The sequence below is a fragment of the Tachysurus fulvidraco genome, chromosome 18, assembly GCF_022655615.1.
Source record: "Tachysurus fulvidraco isolate hzauxx_2018 chromosome 18, HZAU_PFXX_2.0, whole genome shotgun sequence".
NCBI lineage: Eukaryota > Metazoa > Chordata > Actinopteri > Siluriformes > Bagridae > Tachysurus > Tachysurus fulvidraco.
Window position 1 is genome coordinate 9,704,674 of NC_062535.1, and position 15,466 is coordinate 9,720,139.

The window sequence follows — 15,466 nt, forward strand, 5'->3', positions numbered from 1 at the left end:
TTCGTTAAGCTATCCTGCATTTGGGTTCGTTTTTTATTCCACCCGCACCTGACACTTCCTTTCATTTCATGGTAAAAACATATCTTAGCATGCTGTGAACTACTCATAATTACTACATAGAACAGCACAAACTGGTTCTAGTCAGAACAGAAATAGGAGAGTGAGGCCACGATGCACCACTAGAAAAGCGAGGAAATTTCCAGGTGATCCCAAACCTTTTGAACAGTAGTGTAGAACTATGGAAAGAAAAGTTACATTCCATTAATATTCTATTCAAGAGTACTTATATACGGTCACATGTTGGAGAAGACTCAAGCATTCATAGCCACACACGCTGCCGTGCTCTGGGCGGGCCAGCTGAGAGTTAGAGCTTAATTAACCTTTGTCTTTTCAGCCCTATTTGGCTTTATAATTTAGAAGCACTGATACGGATTCAGTGCATGGCTCTGTGCAAAGAGGTGGCAAAATTGTAAAAGGCACGAGTCTGAGACTAAATCTGTGATAACTAATGATGATAGCAAGTGGAAAAGTTCTGGTTTGTCATGTCAGAGGAGTTTTCAGAGAAATTTGGAATCGTGCTAAAACGCAAGCTTACAATAGCTTATAAGCTTCTATTGTACCAACAATAGAGTTAGTATTAAAAGATAGAAACAGATTAATCTTATCTTATGAATACTGTGAATGCTCTGAGGAGTCTGTGATATCTTTGGTCCACTTCTCCGGTTGAAGTCTTCTGAATCTAGATAGATAGTTACTTACTTTATTTATCCTGGAGGAAAATCAAGCATCCTGTAGCAACAAAATAAGATTATCACAAACACAGTAACCATTATTCATCATCTAGTCCAGCCTATCATCCATCTGTGGCCCCAGATATCTGTAGGCCCTGACCATCTCCACATCAACCTCGTGTATGGACATTGTGGTTTTGTTCCTATGAAGATCCACCACAATCTCCTTGGTCTTGGAGGTGTTCAACTGCAGACAGTTGGACGTACACCACCTCACAACATCCTCAATCAAGCTTCTGTACCTCCCCTCCTGTCCATCCCTGACACAGCCGAGTAACAAAGTGTCAGATGTACTGTATATAGAGTGAACAGTACAAGAGAGAACACAGTCCCCTTACTGACCATAGTGTCTGAAGTGCAGTTAATCAGCCTGACATACTGTTGCGTATCAGTAAGGCAGTCTGTGATCCATCTCATTTGCCTCCGAGTTGCATCCTTAAGAACGATACACACTTCCATGTTGAGAAGACATGAAAAAATCAGCTTCATAACGAAATCTATAGTCAGTAGATGTTAAAGGTTCTTTTAGAGACTTTAGAAAAATGCTGACTTAAAAATAAGGTACTGTATCATTGAGTTGGTTGTCTGTGATGTCAAGTGACACTTTTTAAATAAACAGGCAATTCTTTGCCTTGTTAAGTGACAAAAAATAATGGACGCTCTGACTAAGTTTGAACTGCAAAACTACAAACTAGGTAAGGTGTGATAGTGTTTGTTTGTAGGGACAGGTCAATACTAAACCTTTTACATTTCAATCACTAGGACATAATAACCATTATCAGAAAATAATGAACATGAAGCTTTCTCTGCTAATTTAATGAGCATGATCTCTCTTGTCTGAGAGGAGGGCTGGCTACAAGGCAAACCACACGATTATATATACAGTACATACAAAGAGCATTTTTTTACAAGCAGCTCATTCATAAGGACTCGAATGATGGACAATCGTAGAATTTTAAACTGGAATTTAAGACTTAATTAAATTAACAATGAACGTATAGCCGTAGGTCTGCTATACGTTTTGCTTTGTAAGAAGAGAGTTAACATTTTAGAAAGAATATCATTAATTCATTAATATCAAGATTTTTTTTTATGTTCTCAGCAGTGAGAAATGTTCCCAAAGGGGTTTTTTTTATTATTATGTTATGTCCTGTTATAAAGTATTTGATTACAGAAACTAACTGGAAAGTAATGAATGAATGAATGAGTTTACAGTAACTCGCTTCACACCACCCGTCTGTTACTATTCTCTTATATATCATTCTTTTAGGATTTGAGTATGTTATTAATCATTATAGCATACTTATGATATGGAAATACTTTATGTACTGTCTGTCAATATAATTATTTTGATGGTTATGTCTGGGGTGTGTCGTTTGTTATATCCGTGGTTTGAATGCGTTCTTCTAGACTTTCATGTGTGTATAGGAATAATATTAGCTTTTTTTTTTAGCTTATGCCTTGATATTTCTTTAAATTTCTTGCAAAGGTCCCCCCACCACACACACACACACACACACACACACACACACACACACACACACACACCACCACCACCACCACCACACACACACACCCTTCTGCATCAATGTTATCAATTGAAATCATTCAAACTCTCAGCTGGTCTATGGCAAGCTCTCAACTCCCAGCTGTCTTACCCCCTCTCTCTGTCTCTCTCTTTTTCTCTCTTTCTCTCTCTCTCCTTCTATCTCTCGCCAACGAAAGGTCATGCAGGCAAATATCACTGCATGCAGTGAACTCAGCCTTAGTGTCCCATTTTCATACTTCTCCAGGCTGTAGAAAATCGATTTAAAAGAGATTAATCACAGGCAGCTGCTGGCCCTACAGCGAGCCTTGTCTCTGATACATGACCTATCCTCTTGCTACAACGCAGTGTGAGAGGAACAAATTGAAAGAAAATAAGAAATGATTACCATTTGATTCAGATAGCTGTAGTGAGCTGTGCATTCCATTCGAGTGTGTCGAGGAATGTCAGTTATAAACGGTACATGCCAGGAGCTGACATGTGGCACAGTTCTCTATGTACACTATGGAAATATTAACATCATCGATTAATAGTATACCAGTTGGGAAAACCCCTTTTCATATGGGAAGAGTGCAGTAATGTTGGGAAAATTGAAATCCACGTCAAATCCAAATCAACCTTGAAATTTCATCTCATTTTATCTTTGTAGATTGAGCCCTTGCCGTGCTGAAGGTCTTGTGCTTGTATGCTTTGGTGAGCCTTATATCATGAAGAGGATAATGTCCCCAGTAGGACCATCATTGTTGAGCAGATTTGAAATGAGATGCCAGAAATAAGGTGTCTGGATTATGGTTTCCAGGACCAATTCCTGGAGCTAGTGCTGGGGGTAGTGTTACAAAGCAAGTATCTACAAGAAACAATATTTTGTTGGCTCACCACCTAAGAGATGAAGGGACAGACTCAGGTGCAATACCAGTCAAGCAGCAGGCATCAGGTGCACAGTTTTTGATGGATTAGATTTGGGCAGGATGGAAATCACTCTTCTTATGCTCCCTGAGAATCTGTGTCACGGTCCTGTAACGGAGACTCAGGGGGTGTCAGAGTTGAAACGCAGGTCATGGAAGGATAGTAGTCCATATTTTTTCTCTTTGTTAGGTAAGATTATAATGGTGTATTGTCAGGCATTTGTGACCTAATGGTTAGAGAGTCTGACTCATAATCCTTAGGTTGTGGGTTCGAGTCTCGGGCAGGCCATGACTGAGGTGCCCTTGAGCAAGGCACTGACCCCCCCCCAACTGTTCCCCGGGCGCCGCAGCATAAATAGCTGCCCACTGCTCCGGGTGTGTGTTCATGGTGAGTGTGTGTTCATCGGTGTGTGTGTGCACTTTGGATGGGTCAAATGCAGAGAACGAATTCTGAGTATGGGTCACCGTACTTACAGCCGTATGTCACGTCACTTTCACTTTCTGATGTACTTTTGTGATGTACTGTAGGACAGAATAGTTGGATTCTGGGAGCACAGTGAGAGGCCACATTTGGCATTAAGTTGAAGTCAGTTAAGGTGAGTGTCTGATTCTGTCATGGCTGCGTCTTGTCTACACTCCTGAACAGCAAGACATAAGGCACGAATGGAAACTGGAAAAGAGTAAGATGCCACCTGCAGATGATGAGAGAATAGATTCCCGAGGGTGGCAGAATTTAAAAGACCTTATTCACAAGTTACTGACAAAGAGAGCATGAGACTAGATTGCAGAAGCAGTTTCTCTGTCAATGGAGAGATCTGTGGTGGTGAAGCAGGAGCTTAGATTTTGACATGATTTGTCAAAACATTTTTTTTTTTTTTTTTACACAAAGCAGACAGAAGAGGTCTTTGGCCAACATTTCAGCCATGAGCTGTGGTGTTCTGTCTTTGAATGACACTCAAGACAATATGGAAGACTAGCTACTGGATTCATTTTCTCTTCACATGTTGAACTGCAGTACGTTAGTAAGAAAAGATTCTTGAGTCTTTTCACAAAACCTTCCTTCATTTCTTGTATTCCTTTTTCTGAAAAGACTGCTTGTGAATGCTAATAAAGCAAATTAGCAAAGATCATCAGCTAAATCATCAAAAATCTTCAGCTAACTAATGTAACTAATCAGCTAACTAATGTATGTAGTGCATCGAATTCAGAACGAGTAGCTTGAGCTATAGTTACACAATCAATTGAATTTATTAAGTTCAAAAATAGCTATAAAACAAATGAAAATGTTTGCGAGAGACTTTTTACTTTTCTTTCGTTCTGCATAAAATTTGCCTTGGGCTAGTATGCATGCTGTCAGTAACTCAGTAACAAGGACAAGAAAAGGACATAACAATACTATGGAACTGAAATTCAGAGTAAATATTTCAAGGATTTTTCAATTAAATTTTTTCAATAATATATATATATATAAAATTGTTGGATTTGGCGGTTTATAAAGATGTTTAGATTGCAATAGATTGCATCTATACGCACAAATCTATATGCACAAAAACAAAATTAAATAAAAACACAAAACTGGAGAAATACATTTGCCTCAGCAGTTTACACACCACTCGGTTCATTCCTCATTCTAACTGTTCCAAATGTAGCACGTCTGCTCATCTCAACAGCTCATAACGGATAGATATTATGACATTATGCAACTTCTACATGAGAAGAATGTTCTCCTCCCTGAAAAAGTATCATTTGACTCTGTATACTAATATAATATTGATGACAGCATGACAACGTGAGTCTCACCTGCTCAAGCTAATAACCTAAGACGTACACACCGGAAGGCTGCTTTTGATTGGTCCACGTTGAAGACAGGTTTATTGCTTCTCCAGCATTGACTGATGTGTTAGTGTTTTGGGTTGTACCAACTCTGGTTCGTTTCAGCAGGTCTTGCTTGACAAATTGTTTCACACCTGTAAGTATTAGCATTTGTTAGTATTAGCTTGTCCTCGTGACGGATGGTTCTGCACTACTGATCTACTTTATACGTAACTTGTCCAAAGAACAGCACCAGGCAATGAATTCCAATGGAAAACAAATACGCAGTGTATTGCAGCTCTAGGGATGGGACAAGAGGACATGGGTACTTTGTTTTAGAAGCACGAAAAGGGGTGGATAGACATCTAAGGACTGAAAGTGCATTAATGAAAGAAGTGACGTCCTTTCAAGACCACTGAAGTCCTCCGAGTAAGATTACATTTTTACTTTTCAGACAAAATTGTGTCTTTAATGACTTTTGGGACGTTGATGTGTATGACATTTAATTGCTAACTTGATTTATTCCATCATCACCGTTAATATAAGAAACCTGATATAATTAATGATTTGTTTTTTTCTTCCCTCACAGTGCTTTATTTGCTTTCTTGTATCATCTGCCTCTCTTCCATATTTACATATGAATATTATATTGCACAGACATTGGGCTTGGCGAGACTTTACAAGGCTTGCTATATGCTACAACATGGATGTAAGCAGGAAGTGGTGAGCTAACAGCTAGGCAAACTCTTAGAGGGTGACCTCAGTTAGTGAGGAGGCGTAATGACGTGTGGAAAGAAGAATCCATAGTGAGGGAACACGGAGACATCTGAGCATATGTGCTGAACTTTGTTATTGCTTAGCATCTGTTGAGTGCAAAAAAACATTAATAGCTTGGAATGTCAGATTTTATTTTTTTTCTGTATTAGCTTGCTTATTTTAGTTTTCATGTCATAAAACTGAGTGAATAAACTTACTTTTCATGCTGCATTTTAAAGTTTGTGTTTTAGAACAAAAAAAGACTGACAAAGGGACAAATGTTGACACCAAAAACCAAATATACTATACATATTAGGATGAAACCAAGCAAACGTTTATTCCATGCACATGTCCTGATGGACAAATGGGAATAATTACAAGGTCAGATGAGATAAAACATCCACATATCACTGGTTATTTAATGGAGGTAAGGGAGATTGTTTAATTTGTCCCTCTGAGGTTACTCTTAAGCGTTGCATGTAGATCCTTATACCAAGGGGATATTGCTTTCTATAATGTTGCTTTGAAGTAATGGCATTGTAAAAGGTTACAACCATTTTCTAAGAATCTGCCACTTGTTCATTTTGGTCACATATCAGAGAACACAAATTTCACTGCTAACTTAGAGTGCACCTCAATCAGCTCAATAGTTCAGTAGTCAGGGCACTAAACAGGGCCATTGTCAGCCATTTCAAGGACCGGCTCTGAAACTAGAACTGGAAAGTTTGCCCTCTAAAAATCCCTCTACGTTAGGCAAAAATGCCCACTATTAATGCCCACTAATTTAACTTACTTGAAATTATGGTCATTTTTGTAGCTTTTTAGCTCGCCAACTCTTGACAAACTCTAAGTCAACTTTGTCTTCAAATGTCAGGATCTCTGTAGCATTGTTGTAGCTCTTTTAACCTTTATGTCCTAAAATGACTAAAGACTAAGTTGAATAGTTTGAAAAGGCCCACTGAACCGGTCTGCAATCCTGCTTGACGTACCATGACAAAAACATGTTTAATTTAAGATACATTTACATGACATGGAAAACATTATTGTTTTTTTTTTCAGTGTCTGAGAAAGAAATTAGCATGTTGCTAGAAACTGAGTCATCTGTGTCCTAATGTGTATTCAGCCAGGGTGTACATCGTTGCCTGAACTCGTGTACCTTATAAAATGTTGCACAACTTATTCAGATGCACTAATAGTTGTTACGGATTTATGCTAATGACTTGAAATGTAATCACCACATTGCCTTTGGGCCCTCAAGTAAGGCCATGAAACTGCAACTGTTCAACTGTATGCCTGTATTTTATTTTCCATCAGTTCTATATCGATTGTCATAAAAGCTAGAGTCAAGTAAATGAATGCAAATGAATGCAAAGCTGGGTACATGGTGGTGCAGTGGGTAGAGTTGCAGCCTCACAGCTGCAGGGTCCATAGTTTGATCCTGAGCTCAAACAAGGTTGCTATCTGTATGGATTTCTGCATGTCTGTGTAAGTTTCCTCCGGGTCCGCTGGTTTCCTCCCCTTGAGAGTTGGCTATAGGAATTGTGGATGTCTTCTGACTTGCACCCAGTGTTTTTGAGATAAGATCCAGCCCCAATGAAACGCTGACCAGGAAAAAGCTTTTACTGAAGAAGAATTAGTGACTGAATTCCTTTTCTCCACATATTTATCTTTTTTTTTTTTACATTCAGTCTGTCTTATATTTTTATGTACATGATAATGCACTTATTTATCATACTTTGTAACTTTTGACTTTTCATGTCTTCATTTCTGCTACTAAACTTTGCAACTTAATGATGAATCATCAGCATTAACATAAATGCATAAGGTGTAGCAGGAGGTCTAAAATGAACGGAATTTGATTACAGATACAAATTGATTAGTGAAGGCAGGGGGCCAGAAAGTCTTACTATTTGACTGATGCAATTTTATTGTTTTAGGTAATTGACTGAAGCTCTGACCTTTAAAAACTTTTTAAAAAATCAGCCACGGCCCATTGATCTAACCATGTAATCTGTTGTTTATTCACCTTCCCTGAGGTGATAATGAAAAATACAAACAAATCAGCCGCATGTGTGCAGACAGACTTACGCATCAGTGTTAGTGAAAAAGCTTTCAAATGCCTGCCACATGCAGTATATGTTCATGTGTGTAGGTGTGTGTGTGTGTGTAGGTGTGTGTGTAGAAGCAGGGATGAAAATGTATTTTATGATTTATGATTAGAGAATGATCTACAAGAAATACCAAAACTCAAAATACACAGCGCATTTGGTTAAGTCCCTACAGTAGGTTGGTTTGGAGTCAAATTGCTTTTGATCCACACTTGGATCTGAACTGACACCACCTCACTCAGATGCTGTCAGATCTGTTACTTTGGTCTGCTCCAAGTGTTATTGCATTGCTAGTAGAATAGCATCTTTTCTAATGTTTGGGTTTATGGACTGTCAGGACTCTTGGCCATGTGCCTTTGTTTACGTTCCTCGTCACGTGTCTGCCCCGCCTTCGTCTGCTCCTCCCTGTCTCCACAACTGTTCCTAATCGTATCTCATTGTCTTTTGTATTTAAGTGAGCCGCGTTGCTGAATGCAGCGCGGAGTAATTAGTTACGTTTACCCTTAGTTACGTTTAGTCCCTGTTAAGTGTCGTCATTTGTATTGTTGTAGTTATCGTCTTTTACTGTTTGTCTTTTATTATTTATTAAACCCCTTTCATTTGAAGCTATCCTGCATACGGGTCTGTCTCCTTCCATCCTGGTTGTGACATGGACACACAAATTCCACACTCAAAAATTGAGGAACGATCACAAAATGATGACTTTAACTATTATTATTAAGCATTTCATTAGCTTGCATAATCACTGAACCCTGAGTACGCATTATGCACTCACACTACGCTTTACAGTATGTACCCTACCGTCTAGTGTATGAATATTAGAAGTGAAGTATGTTCTAAAATCGAACAGTAATGTTTTTTTTTTTTTTCAAGTTGGCAAACTGTATGTAATGTTTCGAGGTAATTTTAGCTTTAACAGTATACACTGACATTTTTAAAATGTTCACAAATAAATACATACAGATTGTGAACTATTTATATCTAATAATAATCTAGAATTTTTTATTCTGTCAATTCTTTTTCTTTTATTATTCATTATTTCCTTTATCATTCATTTTGTTTACCTTCTGCTCTACTGTATGTTTATGTTCTGTAAAGCTGCTTTGAGACAATGTCTATTGTAAAAAGCGCTATACAAATAAACTTGAATTGAATTGAAATAATTCACACAATAGGAATGAATTAAAAAGACATTTGTAAGTTTTCCTTTGACATTATCTTGAAACTTTCAGCGTTTCTAGAATTCTGTTTTTTCTAGAATAGTGCATATGTCTGCATATCTGTAGCTTGCACTTCTTGGCCCAAAACAAGCTGGTATTTTTCAAAACAAGCTTTTTGCATGTAGACTTTAGGGCTGGTGTATTTCGTTCTTTCCAATTGAACTACATTGACCTTATGGGTTAATTTTGCAGAGATGATCTTAAAAATCAATAAGAAACTGAACCATGGTGCAGCTTAATAAAGTGGAGATCCCACAGCTGTGCACTAAATACAGTGTATACCTCTCAAAACGAGCAAGAAACATCTGATCCACACATTAAAAAGTACCCTGGAGTTTAACAATACTCAGACTTGCAAACAAATAATGTAATTGTTTTATTTTTGTTTATGGATTTTTATTTCATTTTGCTTCTTTTGGGTTTTAAGAAATAACTACTGGCTACTTTTGAATAGTTTTATCATTCATCCTTTAGCCAGATTCTCAGCATGTCTCAACATGTTTATCTATCTTTCAACAACAGGTCATAATGTATATCAACAGAGTCCATATGAACTAGATTTGAAGTAGTGATAGGTTCAAGGATCATCAAGAGATTATAATTTCTCTAAACACCAGAAAAAGTTAATAACCTAGATTAAAAAAAAACCTCCTCTACATATTATTTATTGCTGTACTTCCTCGCTATAAGGTTTAACATTAAAATTCTTCGACCCGGACCTACCGGGATGAGGATGAGGATATGTTTTGTTAGAGACTACAGGATAAGGATATCTGCCAAACGCTGTGAATCTATAAAACATTAACACACCATAAACTGATGACAATTCAGGATTATTTGATAGGCTGGCAGGGTGTTAACATTTGATCCAAAGCGTCTGTATTCTGTTCGGTAACATACCGTAGGTTCTGCAGATGTTACTTATCGCTTACGGCAGATTTATGAAGCTGTATACTTCATTCTTCCCCAAAAGAGATAAGGTCGCTAACCATAAATGAAATTTTCTGGAGTCCAGTTAGGATTTGCATGATGCTCACTGACACCTCCTATCCTTGTCTCAGTTTTAACCATGTTTTTCTTCACGGTAAAGTGTTTTGACTGAGAAGATTTGACTTTCCAAGGATTTGACTGAGAGGATTTGTTTTGATGTTATCACACTTTGATCCAGATCATGCTGCTGACAGACCCGGAGGTGGAGAACAGTCTGCTGATCAGCACGGATGAAGGAGCCACGTATCAGAAATACCGCCTTGGCTTCTATGTGCTCAGCCTGCTTTTCCATCCTGAGCAGGAGGATTGGATTCTCGCCTACAGCCACGATCAGAAGGTGTGTGACCCTTTCAAAGTTGGAATTTGAGTTTTATGCCTCGTAACTCAAAAAGTTATCAAAAGGGCAAGGGGCTGTCACTAGGCATTGCGTCAGTGTTACGATAGCAGTTTAAAGCAGAGATTTTCAAATAACAAAGCAGCTAAATGGGAAAAATCATGATAGCTTCAAAAGATGGCGGGAAAATTTTCAGCATTATTCATGAGATCAGAGTGTAGGAGATATGGCTTAGTGTCTCCAATATCTATTCACATATTTTCTTCTTTATTATTATTATTATTATTATTATTATTATTATTATTATTATTATTATTATTATTATTATTATTAGCCATTTTTGCACCAAATTGCACATTACTGATGGAAACTCACTATATTTATCTGCTCATTTAAAGCTACAATAAACAGTGCGCTTTGAAAGAAAATGTTGTTCATTCGACTGTTCCCTGTTTTGGGGTCACCACAGCAAATTTGGCCCACATATTTGATTTGACGCAGGTTTTACACCAGGAATACCACTGAGAGTTAACTCTTCAGTGCCTGGGTTAACTTCTTGCCCAGGAATCGCGACGAGAACGCAGGATCCTTCCGCCTGACCACCAGGACGCTACGTGGTTTAAAAGGAAATAAATAACTTTATTATTTCAATAGATACAATATGTTATTCATGTGAAGGGATTTCAAATAAAATACATTTATGGCCCTAAATGTCAATCACTGTTCATCTGTAGTCGAGTGAAAAAAATCAATCAAACAAACAAATAATGATATATTTCTGGAGGACTGGGCAAAAAATCTGAGCTACTCTAACTGGACCTCTTAGTAGTGTTACACCCTTGAATTGAAATTGATTTAATTGGCATATTTATCTTTTGATGTCTGACATTTAAAGGTGAAATAGATAGAAACACCTTTAGCATCAATTACAGCTGCGTGTCTTCAGGGATGTGTCTCTATCAGCATCAAACATCTGCTTTCTCATATACAGTATTTTCTCATTCTTTTTTTTAGCATAATTCCTCAAGCTCTGTCTGATAACATAGGGTCTTTTGATGAGCAGCCACATATTCTGATTTAAATCGAGGTCTGGGTTTTGTCTGCTTTTGCCATTCTTCTACTTTCAGGTTCTTGAACCTTTCTAATTTAGGACCATCATCTTGTTTTAAGATGCACCTTTGGACCAGTCTCGAGTATCTTTCAGACAGGAACAGTTTTTTTTTTTACCTGGAAATGTATTTGACTTCCTTCATCTCTGACCATTTTCCCAATCCATCCTGATGACAATCACATATGATGCCTTTTCAGACAAAAGGAATGCTTTGTGCCAAAGTCCGTTTTATTCTGAATCAGATTTGAAAACCATTTACATGTTTGCTAAGTCTCTAACATGCCTTTTATGGCTCACTATTCTTCCATAAACACAGCATTCTAGTTTAGTACTTAGTTGTGAACAGTTTCTCAGAGTTACCCTTGGCCACTTGATTGCTTCTCCAACTGATGCTCTCCTTATCCAGTGTACAAGTTTTTGTGGTTGGCCTTCTCACGGCTTAGCCACAGTTATAACAAATTTCATAGTTTATGAATTTTATAGTTTATAAAACCCTTATGTGCTTGTTGAACATCCTATTCCAGTGGCATGGAACTAATATTGAGTCTTTCCATGTTTGCTGCTATATCAGCCTGCAGCCTGTCTTCTGGGAAGAGTTTCCTCTAGATTTTGGAACATGGCTGTGGGTTTTTTTGTTGTTTGGCAGAAATGGTGAGCGAAGAGGCATCAAAGATTAACAAAGACTTGCTGGGCACTCCAGTTCCTTTAGTCAAAACTTGGAAAATCATCTCGTCATGGACATTGCTTTGTGCACTGTCTTATTAAAATAAACAAATACATTCTAGACATCGTGTGCCATCGACGTCTTGGCAAATGTTTGCAGTAGGCTCACATATGAGGGCCATGGCCAGTTATCTACATACTTTGGCCATATTGTGCATCGCATGATATCCAGCTTGGCTTTTGCTGTCCACTTTGTGTATTGTTATGTGAGCCAAGCTGTGTGGCTGCATTGATGTTATAACATTGCATCTAGTGATCAAATGTACACCACAATGCTGGGAGCCAAACTGGCCATATGTGAAAAGAGCCCTGAGGGACCAGATGGTGCTGGTGGTGCTGTGGATTCTGTGTGGCAAAAACAACTGTTTGCATTTCTAACACAATGAATGTTGAAGCCAGAGCAGATGTATTTAGCATCACTGCAACTACATTTGAGGTCAAACTCAGCTGATCAATTTCCATGCATTAACATTAATCTAACCTTTAAAAATCTAAGATTTATTGTTTCTATTATTCTATTTAATTGACATTTTAGGTGCATGTGTAATAATCTGAATTGTTGGTTAAAATCTACAATCCTCTGGGTTTAAATAGGTTATTATTATTATTATTATTATTATTATTATTATTATTATTATTATTATTATTATTATTATTAGTTGTTGTTGTTGTTGTTGTTGTAGTAATAGTAATATTTTAGCCAGTAACTGTGATTTAAAAAAATGACACAATTTCTTTATAATCTAAGTTATTTTAACGGTGGACCATAAACTAAACCAATGTAACTAGTTTGTTTCTTCTTACCTGTTCTTAATGTAGTGAGCTGAACTGTAGGGGCAAGCATAGACACTCGCACGGGACAGTCAAGTGGATGAACCAGTGCAACAGACTTTATTTGCAACAGATAAAACACAAGATTCAGAAAGAAAAGGGGGGAGACATGTAACATTGGGTGTGCAGGCAGGTGTTGGGCTGGAGGTTCCTCCGTCTTGGCTAGGATTGTTTTTCTTACAGTTTTTCCAAAACAGGAAATAGCTACAAGAACAAAGAAACCAGCAGCTAGTTTCTTCTAGAGAGCCAACGCTACCTCCATGGGCTGCTGGGCCTCACACGGCCAGCTTGTCCGACTCCACCCCACAGCCACGCTGACAGGCGCTGTCCTTGGTGCTGAAGTGGTATTTACTCTTTAGCACTGGCATGATAGTTTGGTTAGTAAGTTAGTTCGAGCGGTTTGTCCGTGGCTGTGTGGACCCTGTCACCACATTACATATAAACTTCAAATTAATCCTCAAAGTCTAAAGTCAAATGACTTTGGAAAACAATAAAAATTGTTTTATTGTGCAATAAAACCAGATCTCTAACCACATAATTGTGAATATGCATAGTAATATTAATGTTATACTCATAATTTTTAAATTTTCCAAATAGCTATAGCTAGTACAGTATTGTACTTAGCACAGTTGTAAATAAAGCTATTCACAAGACCCCAGTAATCTGGAATTAAGATTCTGGTCGAGCATTTTCCAAGTTTGTTTCAGACCTAATAAATTATGGAGTGTTTTCTTTTTCTCACCTTCACACCTCTGGAACAGACTAAAATATACCGGACCATATAAAGGGAGGACAACGAACATCCAGAGACAAGACAAGAAAAACAAAAGAAAAACAGTAGATGTTAGGAAAACTCAGACATGCAGGCATCGTGTAACATGAGAATTTAGTCACGGTCTGTGATCACAGTTTTCAGATTTAACATTGACTTCACCCTTGAGAAGAGACCACCAATACAATTAAGTTGGAATAAGCACTAACAAATAGTGTTATCGTCCAACTGACGGATAATTGCTGAATGTTTGTGCACCATGCACAGTCACCCACGCATAAAAAAAAATGTGAAAACCCGCACAAACAAACACTCTATCTCCAAACTAATTAAATCCCTTCTCCAAATCTATCCTGCAAACAAATGAGTAATTTGTTAGTGTTGACATATTATTTCTTTTTTCTTTTTCTTTCTTTCTTTTTTTTTTTTTTTTAACATTTTGCAACGTAGCCTCCAGGCAGTCCAGCAGAGGGCAGGATCCCATGATCTCATTGTCGTGGCCTAGGTATGATTCCTAAGCAAGAAACTAATGCAGCCACTGCAGAGTTAACTCTCTGTGCTGGTGCTATGATCTGCTGTGGTGACCCAACTGACACGGTGCAACCTGGAAGAAGTTCAATAACAACAACAACAACAAATTTTGCAATGTCCACAGTAGTTCAGATCATTTGAAAATAGCAGGCTATTTTTACTTACCCAGAATTACAGTTTCATCTAGAGCATGTGAAAAACAATGCTAGTAGCATTAGAAGCATGTTTTGGGTGTTTTTATTTATTTATTATTTTTGAAAAATTACCATTTCTAAAATTGATCTAGCTATGCAACCATTTTTTGTGCCATCTTAATCTTAATGCTGGTTACATGGGCATTTGTCAAGGGATGGGATATACTGTATTATCCAGCAAGTGAAGTGACAGTTCACGAAGGTGATGTGTTAAAGCAGACAAATTGGATAAGCCTAAGGATCTTTGACAAAGACCAAATAGTGATGGCTAGATGACTGAGCATCACAGCATTTTCAAAACAGCAGGTCTTGTGGGATGTTCCCAGTATGCAGTGGTTAGTACCAAACAACCAGTGAACCAGCAACCGGCTTCCAGAGCGTATTGATGCTCGTGGGCAGCAAAGCCTAGCTCGTCTCTTCCGATCCTACAAAAGAGCTACTGTACAAATTACTGAAAATGTTAATGCTGCCCATGATAGAAAGGCATCCGAACACACGATACATCACAGCTTGCTGCATACAAGGCTCCCAGTCCTGGGACTTCCCAACCAGATACCCTATGAGCCTTTCTGTCATGTTTTTCTAATAAAACAACAAGCAACAACAAAACAGCAACAAAAACAATATGCAGAGTGCATTTTATTTTTTGATCTGTATTTGTTTAGAACACAATATCTTTTCATTCCAAATAATGTATTCATAAGCAAGTAACATCTCCAGACTAGAGGTATTCATTAACCCTATTTCTGTTCACAGATGTTTAATTATATTAGTAAATTAATGGTACTATATTCACTTATGCTCCTTTTTACCACCTTGTTTAAGAACAATCTTCTCAGTTA

General features: G+C 37.8%; 1 protein-coding gene across 2 annotated transcripts in view; it reads left to right on the forward strand.

Moving 5' to 3' along the window:
- LOC113649062 (VPS10 domain-containing receptor SorCS1) overlaps positions 1–15,466 on the forward strand; it is a 212,479-nt gene that overhangs the window by 145,207 nt on the left and 51,806 nt on the right. For both annotated transcript variants that reach the window (XR_003442055.2, XM_027156667.2), the window contains exon 4: positions 10,307–10,465. Coding sequence is in view for 1 of the 2 variants with exons in the window: in XM_027156667.2 (XP_027012468.2) it covers positions 10,307–10,465 (159 nt within the window). In the remaining variant the exon portion in view is untranslated. The remainder of the gene's footprint in view (positions 1–10,306; positions 10,466–15,466) is intronic.